This window comes from Colius striatus, chromosome 13 (genome assembly GCF_028858725.1).
Source record: "Colius striatus isolate bColStr4 chromosome 13, bColStr4.1.hap1, whole genome shotgun sequence".
NCBI lineage: Eukaryota > Metazoa > Chordata > Aves > Coliiformes > Coliidae > Colius > Colius striatus.
The window spans coordinates 21,055,241-21,070,027 of record NC_084771.1 but is presented as its reverse complement, the minus strand read 5'-3'; the positions used below and the strand labels follow the sequence as shown (position 1 = coordinate 21,070,027).

Genomic DNA, 14,787 nt, shown 5'->3' with positions numbered 1-14,787 from the left:
TATGATTGTAATCACATTGACTCCAGGACCAAGTCTAATATATCTATCTATCAAAAAGTAAGGTGTTTCTAGCTACTCTGATAAATCCTCCCACTCTATTATGCTAATAACATTGCAAAGTTAGGTCCTAACAAAGATGAGCTTCAAATTAAGTAACTGCACTTTAATCTATGTAACATTTTTCTGAACCATTCAATAAAGATTCATCAAAATATATCTTATATAGTATTTCACACCCTGATTTTTTCTATTTTTAAAACTTGCTGTGATTCTAGACAATGATATAAGAATTAAGATGAATAAATGAAAGATATAAATCGTGATCAGACTGAAGAAATGAAAGAGGTATCAAGGCAAAACATAATTAATTGTTATCAGTCTTTTCTGAATAATTCTTTAAGAGCAACAATGTTGTTTGGCTTAATATGGAAATCAAATGTTTAATTTAAGAAAAATATCACACCAATGAAAATCAGTAGGAATTCTCTGCCAGTATAAACACATCATCTTGAATAGTATTTCTTTCTCTATTAGGTAGTATCAAGATTAACAGAGTAGAAAGTTACTGAGAATTCCATGTTTCATTCAACCCCTGACCAACATAGCATTTTGTTTGCCGGAATTTACAAAGCACTCAATGGCAAACATTATTAGTAAACCATGATTTGTATTGGTGTAAAAGCAAGCAAGACAACGGAACAGAAAAGATAAGGAATAATTCAGCATAGAAAAGAGAGTCTTACCGATAACATAGGCTAGCAACAGTGCCAGGGTAACCGTAATAGCAGTGGCACTCAGAGCAGTGCACTTCCAGTTGCAACACCTGTAAGGTTTGTTAAAAGTGAAGGCAGGTCTGGAAAAGGTACTTCTAGGAAGAGGCCTAGGAGGTGGAGAGTAAACAGTATTGGATGTTAAAGGATAGTTCTGACTGGCTGCGCTGAAGATAGCAGAAGACCCAGATCCGTGTTTAAATAGGAAATGCCTATGAAAAGAAGACAAAGAATCATGTTGTAAAAACCACTTGGTGATTTAAGAAGTGAAAGGAACTGTATAGGTACTATACAATAAATACTGCATATATCCACAGAAAATATCAAAGACAGAAAAATGTGTATTTGAATATCCTCTGTACTGGACATTTTCCAACCACATCACAAGATTTCCAGCAATTTTTTAGTGAAACAATATAATATAAATGAATTCTAAACTATTCTTATAGTGGTTCAGAGTAATGCTGAGGAAAGGTTATTTCTCAGTACAGGATCTGAGGGTCCTCCCACACGTGCAGTCCCTGTGTGCCTTATGACATAGGAGACACAGGAATTGTTGCCAGCAGTATTCTGTCCACACACAACTGGGTTTATCTCACCGAGAGTACAAGAAGGGCAGAGGCAGCTACCACTCTGAATATTTAATTTACTATATAGCCTTTCCAGAATATAAGAAATAACAAAAACAAAGAAAAACAAAAAGAAATAGAGAGGTGAGTACTTAGTGGAAAATCTACAGGCATAATCCATTGTGAAGGACTGTAGTTACTGTAGAGGTGAGTACAATTTCTCTAGTGTTCTTAATTGAGCTATTTTAAGAGCAGTTTTTCTTCAAAAGCGTTTGCCTGCTGTGGTGATTCTCAATCAGACTAAGAATGAATTCATTTGGAGACTTATTTCAGCATATTTGGGAGGAGTGACTGCCTTCAAGGAAAAATAGCAAAGATCTACATTAGCACAAAAAAATAGTGCAGGAAAGTGCCTTGCAGAATGGACTCTGGTGCAGAAATACAGAGTGATTTTCTGTCGGAAGATGATGTTTTTCAGGACTGGGAAGTGCTCTCCAGGAGATTTTTGGAAAAGATATTTAATTTTAAACCATAAGTGCATGTACTATGTGCTCAGAAATTGTGGCAAAAGAGGACACATTTAAAGCTGACCATGCCAACCTTACCTTCTTTTGGAAACACCAACTTTCTTTGGACTTTCTTTCCTCTGTGTTTTCTAAGTGAGCAAACTTCTTCAATGCACTCTTCTGACAGTAGCACATCTAAATCTCATGCTGTAACATGCACTTAAAGAAGTTTAAGCATCTTAGTGTTCCTCTGTCTCAAGCTATGAGGTCTGAGCTCAGAAAGCAAGTGAAGGGCCATAGACACCATACAGCTTAAAAGAACAAGGACTGCCTCAACCACTGAGCTGCCACTTAGCCTGAATGTCTGTAGCCTTACTGTTGAGTGCCCTGACCCAGGAAAGCATTTCCTAGAGAAGGGCATTCAACTCTCCTGAGCTTGCCAGCTCTTTGCTTTTGGAACCAGACACTGATATGAAGCAATGACCCACTTGCAGTTCAGGTGCTTTGACCTGTGCCTCCTTCGTATGTGTTCCCAGGTGAGTAAAAGCAGCTGTAACTGTTGCTGCCATTGGTTCCTATACAACCCATTTCTCTTCCGAGAGCTGTGTAAGTGATCTGTGGACCGCAGACAGGCTCTACCATGCACCTTTTCCTGGAGATGCAAGTTGCCCTCAGTTGTTTCTATCAAAATTGAAGGAGGATCTTGCATTTAGAATCACGTGGCACTATGATGCCTGCAAGCCAAAAGCCAGAGACACACTTCACAGCTGAAGATAACTGGCCAATGTTGACATGGTCCAGAATCTTCACAATGAAAAATGTACCATTACAACTTCTGCGAGGCACAAAACAAGTTTTTGAATACATGTATGGATCAATCAATCCATGCTGGCAGAATTCCTTTGATGGATTCACAGCAGGATGTACACAGGATCAAACATTCAAGAATATGAAACATGATTATACCGTGACATTTGACTTTAAGAACATTGTAAATATAAGTTCCTGAAAAAGTAATTGCTAAAATAGTGTAATGAGTATGATATTATGTATTTCCATTACAAGATTTTAAAAGAAAGGTTACAGGATGCCAGATTATAGAAAATCAAAAGGTATTACAGAGCAATTTTACATTTAAAGGGCCTTTTCTTCAGGCAGTTATATAAAAGAAGGTAAGGGAGAATGCTGGTTAGCTTGCATTACAGATTACACTGTCTGTGTATCAGGAATCTTTTAGCAAATCAAAAGAATTAAAGTTGTGTGTTGCTTTTGTTGAGTAATAGTCATTCTCACAACATATTTGTAACAAATGTAAACAGTACTCAGACAAAAAAAGGACAACTGAATCCAGGTACAGCATTATGTTAGACAACACACTCTCCCACTAACTTTCTCAGTTGTAGATATATATATTACATAGATGGCAATGCTCTGAACATGGTACTGTTACCTGTAACTGCTTTAGTTCAAAAAATCTAAAATATAGTAAAATAATAAATTCAAATGATGTAATGTAAGTGTCTACAGCACTACATAAATCTGCTTCCTTCATATCAGGCCATGAGAATGCAGTTGGTTATTTTGGCTTCACTGTCACACATGAAGGCTTTTACAAGTTCTTTGTGAAGCCTTACTTTTCAGTCAGCAGTTAACAAGACACACAGCCACTTCAGACCTCCAGCAGGAAAGAACATCAGGGCAAAATCCTTACTAATACTCAAGGAAGCAGAATCACCATATAAAGCAAGAAAAGTGTATCACCAGATACATATATAAAAGACATGTATGTATATACGTACACGTATAGAGACACAAATAATATTATGTAAGCAGACAATAGTTCTTTACCTGCTTTACATTTTCAAGACACAATAACAAAAACCTACTCACTTGATAATTTCTCAATTTTTTTTTTGGAAATTACACCAAAAGGGGCTGATATTGGCAGTACTGATTGTCTTTTAAGGTGCATAGCTCACAATATGAGAGGTAAGGGGAAGGAAATGCTGAGCTAAACATTATCACTAAGGCTCTAAGAGCCTTGCAGTCAATAGTCAGGAATAATTTCATTCTCTTGCACAGGGATTTATAAAGGTGTCTTCATAGCCTGATGGTGAAATGCTAGTGTGCAGAAGGATTTCTTTATTAGCTGAAGAGTGTAGAGAACCTGGATCCAGCTCACATCCTTTCAGACTGATGACTCCATTCACACAGAGGAGAATTTACATAACTCTAACTTGTAATAAAACTGAGATTCTGCAGCAATGCACTGGAAATGAGCTACCAGTGAAATAAAGTTGAGTAAATGTTAAAAATCATGATTGTTTATGCCTTCCATTTTCAGAGGAGTATATGGAGTACCTAAAGACATTTCTATAGAATTTGAAAAACACTGGTGGCACAAAGACAAATTTCCAAAGCTGGACTGCGACTACATTCTCATAAACTCAGACAACTCATCTGTCTGAGCACACCACTGCTCCCAGAGGACATTAGGACACACTAAACTGTTGCTATCAATTCTATAAAATCAGGTGCTCTCTCTAAAGAGCAAAATAATAAAAATTGCAGTTCAAAAGTTTAGTTGTGGCTGCAGCCTGATATGTGCTTAAGTATTTGATCTAAAAGAAAAGCCAAGGCTTTTCTTTTGTAAACTGGGAACACAAGAAAAATCAGAGAATGTATAAGGATGGTAAGACCACTTGTTCCAAGTGGAGAAATTCTAAATGTTCACAAAAACATCAAAAACATTCATAAGGAAGATAATCATATTCTCTTAAAAGGAGAAAGACATGACATAACCTGTAAGACATTTTTTTTTGTCAAATAAAAGTCACTTAATATTATTACATTGATAATTCCAATGTAAATAAATATGAAAGGCTCAGTAATAATTTCATATATAAAAGAAGTAGTTTGTAAACATTCCCTCTTCAAGGTGATCACATCTGTTAGCCTATTTATTTATTTGTTCCCCTTTACTCCCAAGTGAAGTTAACTGGTAGAAAAAGTCAACTAGAATAAAAAAAAATTGGGGGGGTTGTGTATGAGAGGGTAAGTGAGGTAGGACCAAATCTCCCCTCCCCAAAAAACCCCCCAAACAATAAAAGCAACAAAAGTCCCAGTGAGCTCTCATTTCTAAACTCAGCTCTTTGTCCTCTCTAAGCCCCTTTAGCCACCCGTCTAGCACAGCACATGGTGGCTAATGAAGCAGACTCGTTACTGGCTGATCAATAACGAGGCCTAAACCTGACATGCCTGGTAAAGAGATAAGGATTGAGGTAAGGGAGATATTGGGGAGTTTAGGCGACAGAAGGCATGAAATCATATCTCTTATTCCTGCTGATCACAGAATAGTTTGCTTTCTGTAAAGAAGCATTCTCATGTGGCTCGTCTTAGTGCTCTTGTTCAGCCTCAAGAGGAATGGCACGTAACTCCAAGAGTGCAGTTCATACAAAAATGATGAATTCTCAGCTAGAAGATAGTTAGAGAACAAGAGTTCATTTCTTTCTTTACACCCTTCTCTATCAGGACGTTTTATTATATACTTTTAGCTTCCTATCTGGAATGGTAATTTCAGTCTTGGAAAAGCTACTCATGAAGAAACATCCCAACTGAATTCATATGGCAGGAACGTAATGCTATTACAGAAACCAGATTAACCCCACACAGAACTCCTTAATTAAATTGTGAGAAAATATTTTTATATCCCAGTACTGTAGTAATGTCCCTCAACATTGAAAAGGGCTCGATATCGCTTCTGTAAGTTCTATATATTTACCCTGTGCCTAGTGTCTGTAGGCCTAGAAGTCCATTCTCACTTGTACCTATAACATATTTTCCTTCTGTTTCCATTAAAAACTACAGGTTTGCCAGAGGAAAAAATGAAGAACAAAAATAGGTTTTTAAATATCAACCACTGGGTGAGTTAGTAGAAACACAAATCTTGCAATGTCATGGCCAAAAAATTTGTCTGCATTTGTCCTGGATAAACAAAGTAGGAAAACATTTGTACTTGCATATTTGAAAGCAAAGATATATGTACCATGTCCTCACCTGGAAAACTGGCCCAGCAAAATGTAAGTGAATATAATACATAATTATAGACAGAATCTGACCTAAAATTTTATCTGCCTTGTTTTACATTTTTGTGTACAATGGAAACTGTTTATGTAATTTATGTTATCATTCTATTTCCCAAGTCTAATTGAAGTACATTTGAAACCCCCTAGAGATTTGTCTTTGGGAATAGAATTGCTTGGTTAAAATTTCCTCTTTTGGATGGACTTCTCTTTTGAATCTCTCACACAGAATTGCTTCCCTTTATTCACTCATGTTTTCTTTACATAGTGTTTCAAAGCTTAGCTCTGTGACCCTGGACGTGGAAGGATGTAAAAAGAATCTGTATCCTTTAATTTTCACTTCGCTACAGAACAATAAGTGACATGATGCTGACTCACTTGTCTGTTGTTGCTGTAGGCAAGCTAAGCCTGTTAACCAGGTGACTGAACTTTCACATCCCTGGCAGAAATCTGGGACAATATATAAATATGGGACAGTGCCAAAATCAATCACGAATAGCTTATAAAAAGGAACAGTTGTCCAAAATACAACTGCCTTCTGGTTTCATTGGCTATCTATTGAAAGGAAAAAAACCACCCAAAACCAAAAAGCAAAAAACCCTAAACCCACACACTGGGGACCATAAATTACTCTTGCACAGATCAGAATGGGCTTTATTATTATGATACATGGTGACACTGCTACTTTAATCCAGTACTTTTCAAAAAATGCTTTTCTGTGGCTTAGAACTTCCCTTTAGCACCACAACTTATATAATAGCTGAGTAAAACTGCAATCAGACAAGTCATTCAGAGATTTGTGGGGTAAGGAAAGGAAAGGATAAGCTTGTGGTTTGCTCTATTTCTTTTTCCAAGAAATTTTGAACTTTTGATGTAGAAAATAAGAACACTAGTACTTACAGTAGTATTTACAAAAGCCATATAAATAATATGTAACACTTGCAGAGCACTTTACAACCATGAATCAAGAAGGATAAAGATATCAATACTGTAATTTGGTTGCTTATATTGTGTGGTTAGAAGCATGACCTAAAACAAAGAAAAGAATGAGATAACTTGTAGCTGTCCAACAGTTCTCATTGCCACGAATTTCCTCCTCTGGGCATATTCTGACTTTTACTAACAGCAGTCTGCTTCCAAATACATACATTCGCAACCATATGGTCTGAAGCCAAGCTATAAAGCTATTGTGACAAACACCACAAATGTTACCTGAAAAGAGGTGTATCATATTAACTATGTGAATATTATCTAGTGTTCCAAAACAGATTTCCTACAAGTAGCTGTAGTATCCAGTGGAGAAATACAGATTCCCAGGCAATAATATTACCTGTACATATGTGATTTTTCTCTAAAATGAAACGATAGAATCTTTTGCGTGTCTCTGATCCTTTCTCACAGTCTCTGTGTTCCACATCAGCCTATGCCCTTTGCATTAAGCTGCAATTATTTTTCTCTTTCAAAATTTATCCTCAGCTTGTTTCTGGTTTTATAAAGGAAAATAGTGTGTTGCATTGAAAGCTAACAGGCTGCTTGCTTATTAGTGGCCATAAAACAATGACGTAGCTTCACTTACAGATATAACCTTATCTACTAATCCATCTGTAATGAGTGAAGAGTATCTGCTGAGTGATTGTTCAAGTTACTATACTAAGACTGCATACAAAAACCTTACACACACAAATATGGACTCACTGTTTCAGGGAAGCACAGATCAGAGCTTCTCCCAAAGAAAAAATACAGCAGAGTATATGAACGATTTAAATTGCCTTATTGTTCTTAGTGACTGGATCTCAAATTAAAGAAGTGTCCTCAAGTGCCATTGTTGTTGACATAAAAACTGTACTTTGCGGCTGACAAATGTTTATATTTTTAGTTGCATTATTAAATGTAGAGTCATATTTACAGCTTTTATTTTAAGTTCATGGTCATATTTACAGTTTTCATTTTATCTTTTACAATTCATAAGTCTTAAATATTTTTACATCTTTTCTGCTGTGCATTGAAAACACAGGGGACTTGGACTGAATTTAAAATCCTTGCCATGTGTCTGTTCTTAAAATGGTCAGCCTCTCTATAGATTAGATCTATTGCTTAATTAGGTAGAAAAAGACAAAATACAAGTGAAACAGCATAACAGCAAATACTGACCAACATGATTTGCATTTATTCTTGAAATAGCCACAAGTTCAGTCATTTAACTGGAAGTGGGCTCGATTGCAAACAAGTTGCTAATGAACTGCATTGTTCAAGTAGTAATTGTCTCCCTGCTTGCTAGTTTATGATCATTAACACCTGGGTGCCCTGGGAGCTGCAAAAGCCATTCTGTTTGCTATGGAAACCTTGAACTGGGAAAAAGCAAGGCACAAAAGTGTTTTTTGATCTCTGCTTTGTGGGAGAGATTTACAAGATGCTCAGGTGAATGATGCTCAGGCCCAAACTATTGTTTGATTCTATAAATGAAGAGGCCAAGAAAAAGAACAAAGTTTCCAAGAGCTCATGCTGAACCATGTGACTCTCTACGCATATGCATTTTTCTTTAACTGTTTCTAGTTTTAGCACTACTCCAGCTTACACAGGGAGTACCTACAGGATTCTAGAGACTTGAAAGGCTACCAGCATACTTTTTGAAGTGCACAAATTATTAGGAGGTTGAATAATAAAAACATAATACAAAGAGGTCTCTTGATAAGTGACAGTTATCAAGATTTCCCCTACACTAGACAGAATTACAAATGATCATATTTTTAGGAAAACAGAAATCCAGACGATAGCCTTAAATATGCACCTATGATAACTATGTAATATAGACAAGAATGACTCCATCCATATGATGAGTTGAATAAACTTCTTCAACTCCAAAACTCTCAAAGTTTTTACATATTTAGAGCCACAACCAAACTTCAAGGCTCTGAAATATTGCTGAATAGTAACAAAAATCATAACTGCCTTGAACCCCGAATACTTCTCTTATTATTCTAGTACTTCGAGGTTTTATATAAATTAATGATAATTGAATCTCAGGTTCATGGTCTGGTACCTCACTGTCCCCTTAGTGGAGCTATTACCATGGTGATAAGATTGCTTAAATTAAGCTGTCTTTTTCCACAGTACTTGGCTCATTGCCAGTGCAGTGAAGGGAGATTTCAGTCCATTCAGCACAGCATTAACCTTACTGCCAACATTGCTAAATGGGTTAGAGGAACTAGGAAGAAATTTGATTTAAAAAAGGAAGGAAGAAGCAAATATGTAGAATATTGAAGTACAAAACAAGACTAAAAAAATCCACTTTGAAACAAAAATCAAGATTACAGAAGTTTTGATATCTAGACAGAGAACTTAAAAATTCTAGTGCTTGGGTAATCTAAGCACAAAACTTTGATCCAAATAAGTCTGTTCAATAGTTTATCCATCTGGGAACTGTAACAAACTATAGGGAAGGTCAGAAAAAATGTCAGGTAAAAATCCCCATTTAACATCTATTTTTTTCTTATTTGAGAATCTGTCTGAAGTTGGAAAATAAATAGCAAACACCAGAAAAAAACTCAACCCACAAAACCAGACAAGATAAGGAAACAAATGAGTCAACTAACAGGGTCTGGAGAAAATGAAAAATATTCCTTTGAATTGCCAGGATTTAACACATACTCCATAAAATGTAGTGAGCTATGTTCAGATGGGTCTGCCAGAGATAATGACAATGTTTTACACTGGAGATCATAAGATTTGAAACATTAGAGCAAAGTATCTATGAAACACGAAAAAACAAACATTTTAGTAGAAAGAAAAGGAACATGCAATATGTTGCAAGTACTTTATTCCAGGGGAGAAGCAAAAATCAATTTATGAAAGAGGCCAATAACATTATCCTAAAAAAGAGAATCAATGTTTCCTGCATTTTTATGTGGTGTGAAAGACCCTTGCAGGCTTTTTCTGGCAATACTTACAATTATTTTTCTGTGTGACAATGAAATTACTGCATGTTCATAAGTCATTTTAATAATGAACATGTTTTTTTGCTACCCTGTGTGAACATGCATACAGAGAGGGCCTGCACTTACAGGCACATCAGAGAGCTGAAGGCTGCAGCAAGTCCATGGGCAGTTTGAGCTGTTGCAGCTCCTACAGGTTCAGCTCCAGTTTCCTCAACAGTTCTCTATGACGTGTCCTCTGAAACGTTTTTCTAATTCTTATTTTCATTTGCGTTGCTTATAGTCAGAATAACTGGCAGAGTCAGAGAACTGGCCTCAGCAATGGCATACATCTAGACTCTGTTTTAGCCTTTGCCAAAAGCTTGTGTGACTTTAACAATTACTTTTGCCTTCCCAAGTCAGTCTCCTCATTAAACAGTTGGGTGGGTAAGCTGGGTCCTGACAAAATTATTCCGTGGATTAGTACATGCATATAGTACCTCTAGGTGAAGCATAAACCAGAATTTCTGATTTGCCCTTCTCTATAAAAATATAACAAAGTTATAGTCTAAAAAAAAAAATTCAGAACACATACCTCAGTATTCGCCTTTACTGCAGCCCTCTGCAGTCTAATGTAGGATTTCAAATTCTAATTACATAAGAATACATCTTTAATCAGAGTATTGCAAACATTCTCAGAACTAAGAATTTGCTTTTACATAAATATGACACATTATCATAAGTACTCATAAACTTGCTTCATTTCTGACTGTCCAGAGTGAACAGCATTTAAAGTCACATGATCAGTTCTGGGAAATCTTTTCCTGTTCTAAAATTCTCTGCTGTTACATGACTGTAGATAAACCATGCAAACACATGTGCTGTTTAGGGATTAACGGGAGATGCGGTTGGAAGAAAAGCTGAACATGTGCATTCTGATTTTTGCTTGGTTATTACAGTAGGGAATACATTACTGTCTAAGTCTTTTTGATTGCAAATGTTCCAAATTAAAAAAAACCAATCTGCTTAGACATATTAGGTATGTACATATTGGGTAGATTTGGTACTATGAAAGATTTAGCACGGAAACACAGCTGCCATTGACATGTTTCCCTTTATTTTGTAGGATTATTTTTAATGGGCAGCTAAACATTAATGGAGAAGGACAGCAAGAAAATCCAGATATTAGGTCAAAGTATCTGTTCAATTGTATCTGAATTGTTTCCTATTAAAAGAAATAAAAAACCAAGCTTCAAGACCCTCTTTTTCTTTGTGGTTGTGTTGTGTACTATAGACTTCTGGGAAGCGGCGTTCACAAATGTTTTTTATTACAGTGTTCCTCTGCTGTATCACTTGTCTGCACATAAACTGCAGATACATCTTGGCAAACAGTCTCAGAGATTCTGCTTTCAGGTTATATAGCCTTTCAGCCAGCTTCAGAGAGGCTGCAGCTTGCTTCCAGAGGGTGCATGAAATTAGATGAAACAATCACTGAAGGGCAGGGCTGTGGAAAATCCCCAGACTTTGTGAAATGCTAACATGTAGATAACCTGTAACAATAGGTTTTCCAGTCCAAACTCCTAATCCACTGTTCAGACATTTTGTCAGTATCCAGTTATATAATTATAGATATAACTATATATCTAGTTTCGAATGTGCAAAAATAGAAGGAAATCAGAAAAATTAAACTGAATTCAAAATAGCCTTGAAATTGCAACGTGTTTTCCCTCATGAGGTCTGATGATAACACAGTGAACAGTGATGCAGAAAGGCTAAATGACATCTACTTGTTAACTGAAGAAAATCAAAAGGTACTTAATGTGCATGGAACGCCTAAGGATCGGCCTTACATGCAGCAGAAGGTGTAGATATATAGGATTGTTACACCAGAAATGACAGAGATTTATCTTTATAAAGACTGTGTAAAATGGAAGCTTCTAGCTCTAGAAGGACTGGCTGAAGTAAATTTTGTTTATATTCACTTTGGGAGAAAAGTTTCTATCCTCCTTGGTTCTTTTTGCAACTTGTCCTTAAGACAAATAAGGAAATTTTTATTTCAGAATGGATCAGCTTATTCTTCAATCCCAATTTAGTGGCCTTTCAGAGAAGAAAAACTTAATACTTCTGATTAACAGCAGGTAAGTGTTTACGGGTGTGTACTGAAGTTTTGTAATAAAAATTACTTTCCTGTTGACAAAAATGGAGGTTTCAGTGATTAATTGTGGTATCTGGCCCTTGGACATAAGTCTATTAAAAGTAAAACATTTCCATGCATAATACCTTATATTCTTTGGGTCAGATCAGTTGGATGTCAGATATCCATAGAATCATAGAATGGTGGGGGTTGGAAGGGACCTTTAGAGATCATCTAGTTCAACCCCCCTGCAGAAGCAGGGTCATCTAGATCAAGTCGCATAGGAACATGTCCAGGGAGGTCTTGAAGACCTCCAAAGAAGGAGCCTCCACAACCCCTCTGGGCAGCCTGTGCCAGGGCTCCCTCACTGAAACAGGGAAATAGTTTTTTCTTATATTTAAACGGAACTTTTTGTGTTCCAGCTTCGTCTTTTTCATCAATCACAACTTTCAGAGTCATGTACTTTACATGTTTTAAAATGCCAAAACCCAAAGGAAACCCTAGTCAAAACTTCTTGGTGATCTCTTCATCATAAAGAGAAGGCGGCTGTAGAAAATCATTGGTTTGTTTTAAGCATCAAGTCAGCAAACACAGCTGTAGTTGAAAGCCATCAAATCAGCAATATTTATCAGGAGCAAAAAAGGCTTATAGGCGAAAAGTCAGGGGAAACTGTGTATTCACCTCTGCCACAGAGTTTTGTTTACTGAAACATAGGTTTGCTGCATACAGATTGTATTTGCTTTCAAATACTTTTCATAGTAGATTATTTGTGTAAATTGTGAATGATCCTGAGGCTGAATTCTTCCTTTCCCAGGTTCCAGAGGTATGTCTCTCCATGCTCAATATCTGTCTTGGACCTGTACCATTTCTCCATTACCAAATGATTACCAAATTGTATTCTTTGTGTATATGTGCAATAAAGTGTTTAAATGTGCACTGAGGAAAATATTATTTTAGTATTATTTCCCATCTTTTCTTATCCATAGGAAAGCTTCAGTCTGAACACTGACTCCAGAAGTGCCAGAGTACACAGACTAAAGAAAATATCTAATTGCCTATAACAAAATGGCCCTGAGAGGATGTGGGAAGGTGAGACAAATCCTGACTGCACACAACTCTAAAATACCTATGTAACCTACACACATGAAGGAAATAAATGTCTTCCTAAGCTTTGCAAAACACGTGCTTGATGAATCACATAAATAAGGCTTCAGCATTGTGTCGATGGCTAAACTGCATGAAATCAAAATTCATTGGCACGTCCTCAACATCTAACTCGCACTCCCCATCACCACCTCATGCCAACATCAGGCTTCCTCCCCATCTTTAGTTTGTTTGCTTAAGAACATTTGAGATATGTTGTGTACAATGGGTGGGTCTGTACCTGGTTTCCAGCGGTATGTTGCTGTTCAAGACCCAGCTGTTGTGGAGATGCACCGAATCTTGGGTGCTGGTGGGGGGAGTTGGGGCAGCAGGACTGGGCTGGCTGCGTGTTGTCATTGATCTTCTCTGGAGAGAATCAGCTGTTGGAGGTGGTTTTCTGGCGCAGGTGCATGCGTGTGGTGGTGGAGGCGGTGGCGGCAGGGGTCTGAAGGTGAACTGGTTATGGGGGCTACCTGGCATGTCTGAAACAACAAAGAAAAGGCAAAGAAACACACAAAGGGTTATTACTTTTAAAAGATCAAGACAGTATGAGCATGATATAATAGTTATGGGGGTTAAAGCACTGTGTGTTACCATGTTGTTAACCAGCTGCCTGTAAAATATTGATTCAATATGTGAAATAATTTAAAATATAACACTCTACTGAAGTGGAGAATATCAGATACAGACACATACCCTCCAGCACTGCAGTTCAGCAGTTCAACAAAAAAAAGAAAGAAAAAGATGACATCACTTTCACTTAATTTCTCAGAGGATTTTTTGGGGAGGAGGGTAAAGAACAAATCAATCACTGAATTGCAGTAGATAGCAACTGATTTCACGATGCTCATTTAAGAATATCTGTGAAAAATATATACAGCATGGAAATAAGACTTTCACTTCAAATCAAGAGAGAAAATAATAATCCAGTAATTCTTTCCACCTAACAAACACCTTTCATAACATAAGGTTAATGCATTTCGGTAGGTCTGTTACTGCATTTCTAAAATGAGACATGGGAACAGGCCCTGTCAAAGACTACCTGAAGCACCAAGGATCCAGGTATCTAGAGAAAAGGTTTTATGGCAGCTAAAGGCAGATGAGCTGGTAAGGAGCTCACAGCCACCAGATCAGACTCAGAAGGAGACAGAGTGAAAGACAGGAGTAGATGGCAGCCGAGCCCCTTCTGCATGTGCTGCCACTGCCCCGTGACCCTGAAAACTGCTCTCAGACACCCTGAGAGGGAGGCTGGAGCTTCAGAGTCCTGTCCTGTGCTGACACTGCTTATGCAGCTTTAAGGTAGCTCAGCCCATGACAGTGAGCTTGAATCCTCCTGCAAAGGACAACAAAGATACAAATATGGTGTAATGGTTTTTTTTTTCTCTACCTCCTGCAAGAGCATCCAACGCTGCTCAGGATAGCAAGAAACAACTATAGAGAACTGATGCAAGAAACTCCTTTTTAAAGGAACAATAACAAACACTTTGCACAGAAGATGCTGATAAAATTTGCTCCCAAACTGCATGAATTGTGAAGTTATTAAACTGTAACTCTTCCAGCTAATTTTCCTCAGTGTCTAATGTGGCTTTGTCCCATTTCTATACTCACCCTCACTCTCCCTTTCAGCTTGACAGACATGCAGTTAAATTTGCACAAAACCAGCTGGAGCATA

At 37.2% G+C, this 14,787-nt stretch overlaps 1 protein-coding gene across 2 annotated transcripts in view; it reads right to left on the bottom strand.

Moving 5' to 3' along the window:
* Positions 1-14,787, bottom strand: part of TENM1 (teneurin transmembrane protein 1) — a 227,882-nt gene that overhangs the window by 141,150 nt on the left and 71,945 nt on the right. For both annotated transcript variants that reach the window (XM_062006336.1, XM_062006337.1), the window contains exons 3-4: positions 13,357-13,597; positions 744-982 (exon numbers count right to left, since the gene is read on the bottom strand). In XM_062006336.1, coding sequence (XP_061862320.1) covers positions 744-982; positions 13,357-13,597 — 480 coding nt within the window. The remainder of the gene's footprint in view (positions 1-743; positions 983-13,356; positions 13,598-14,787) is intronic.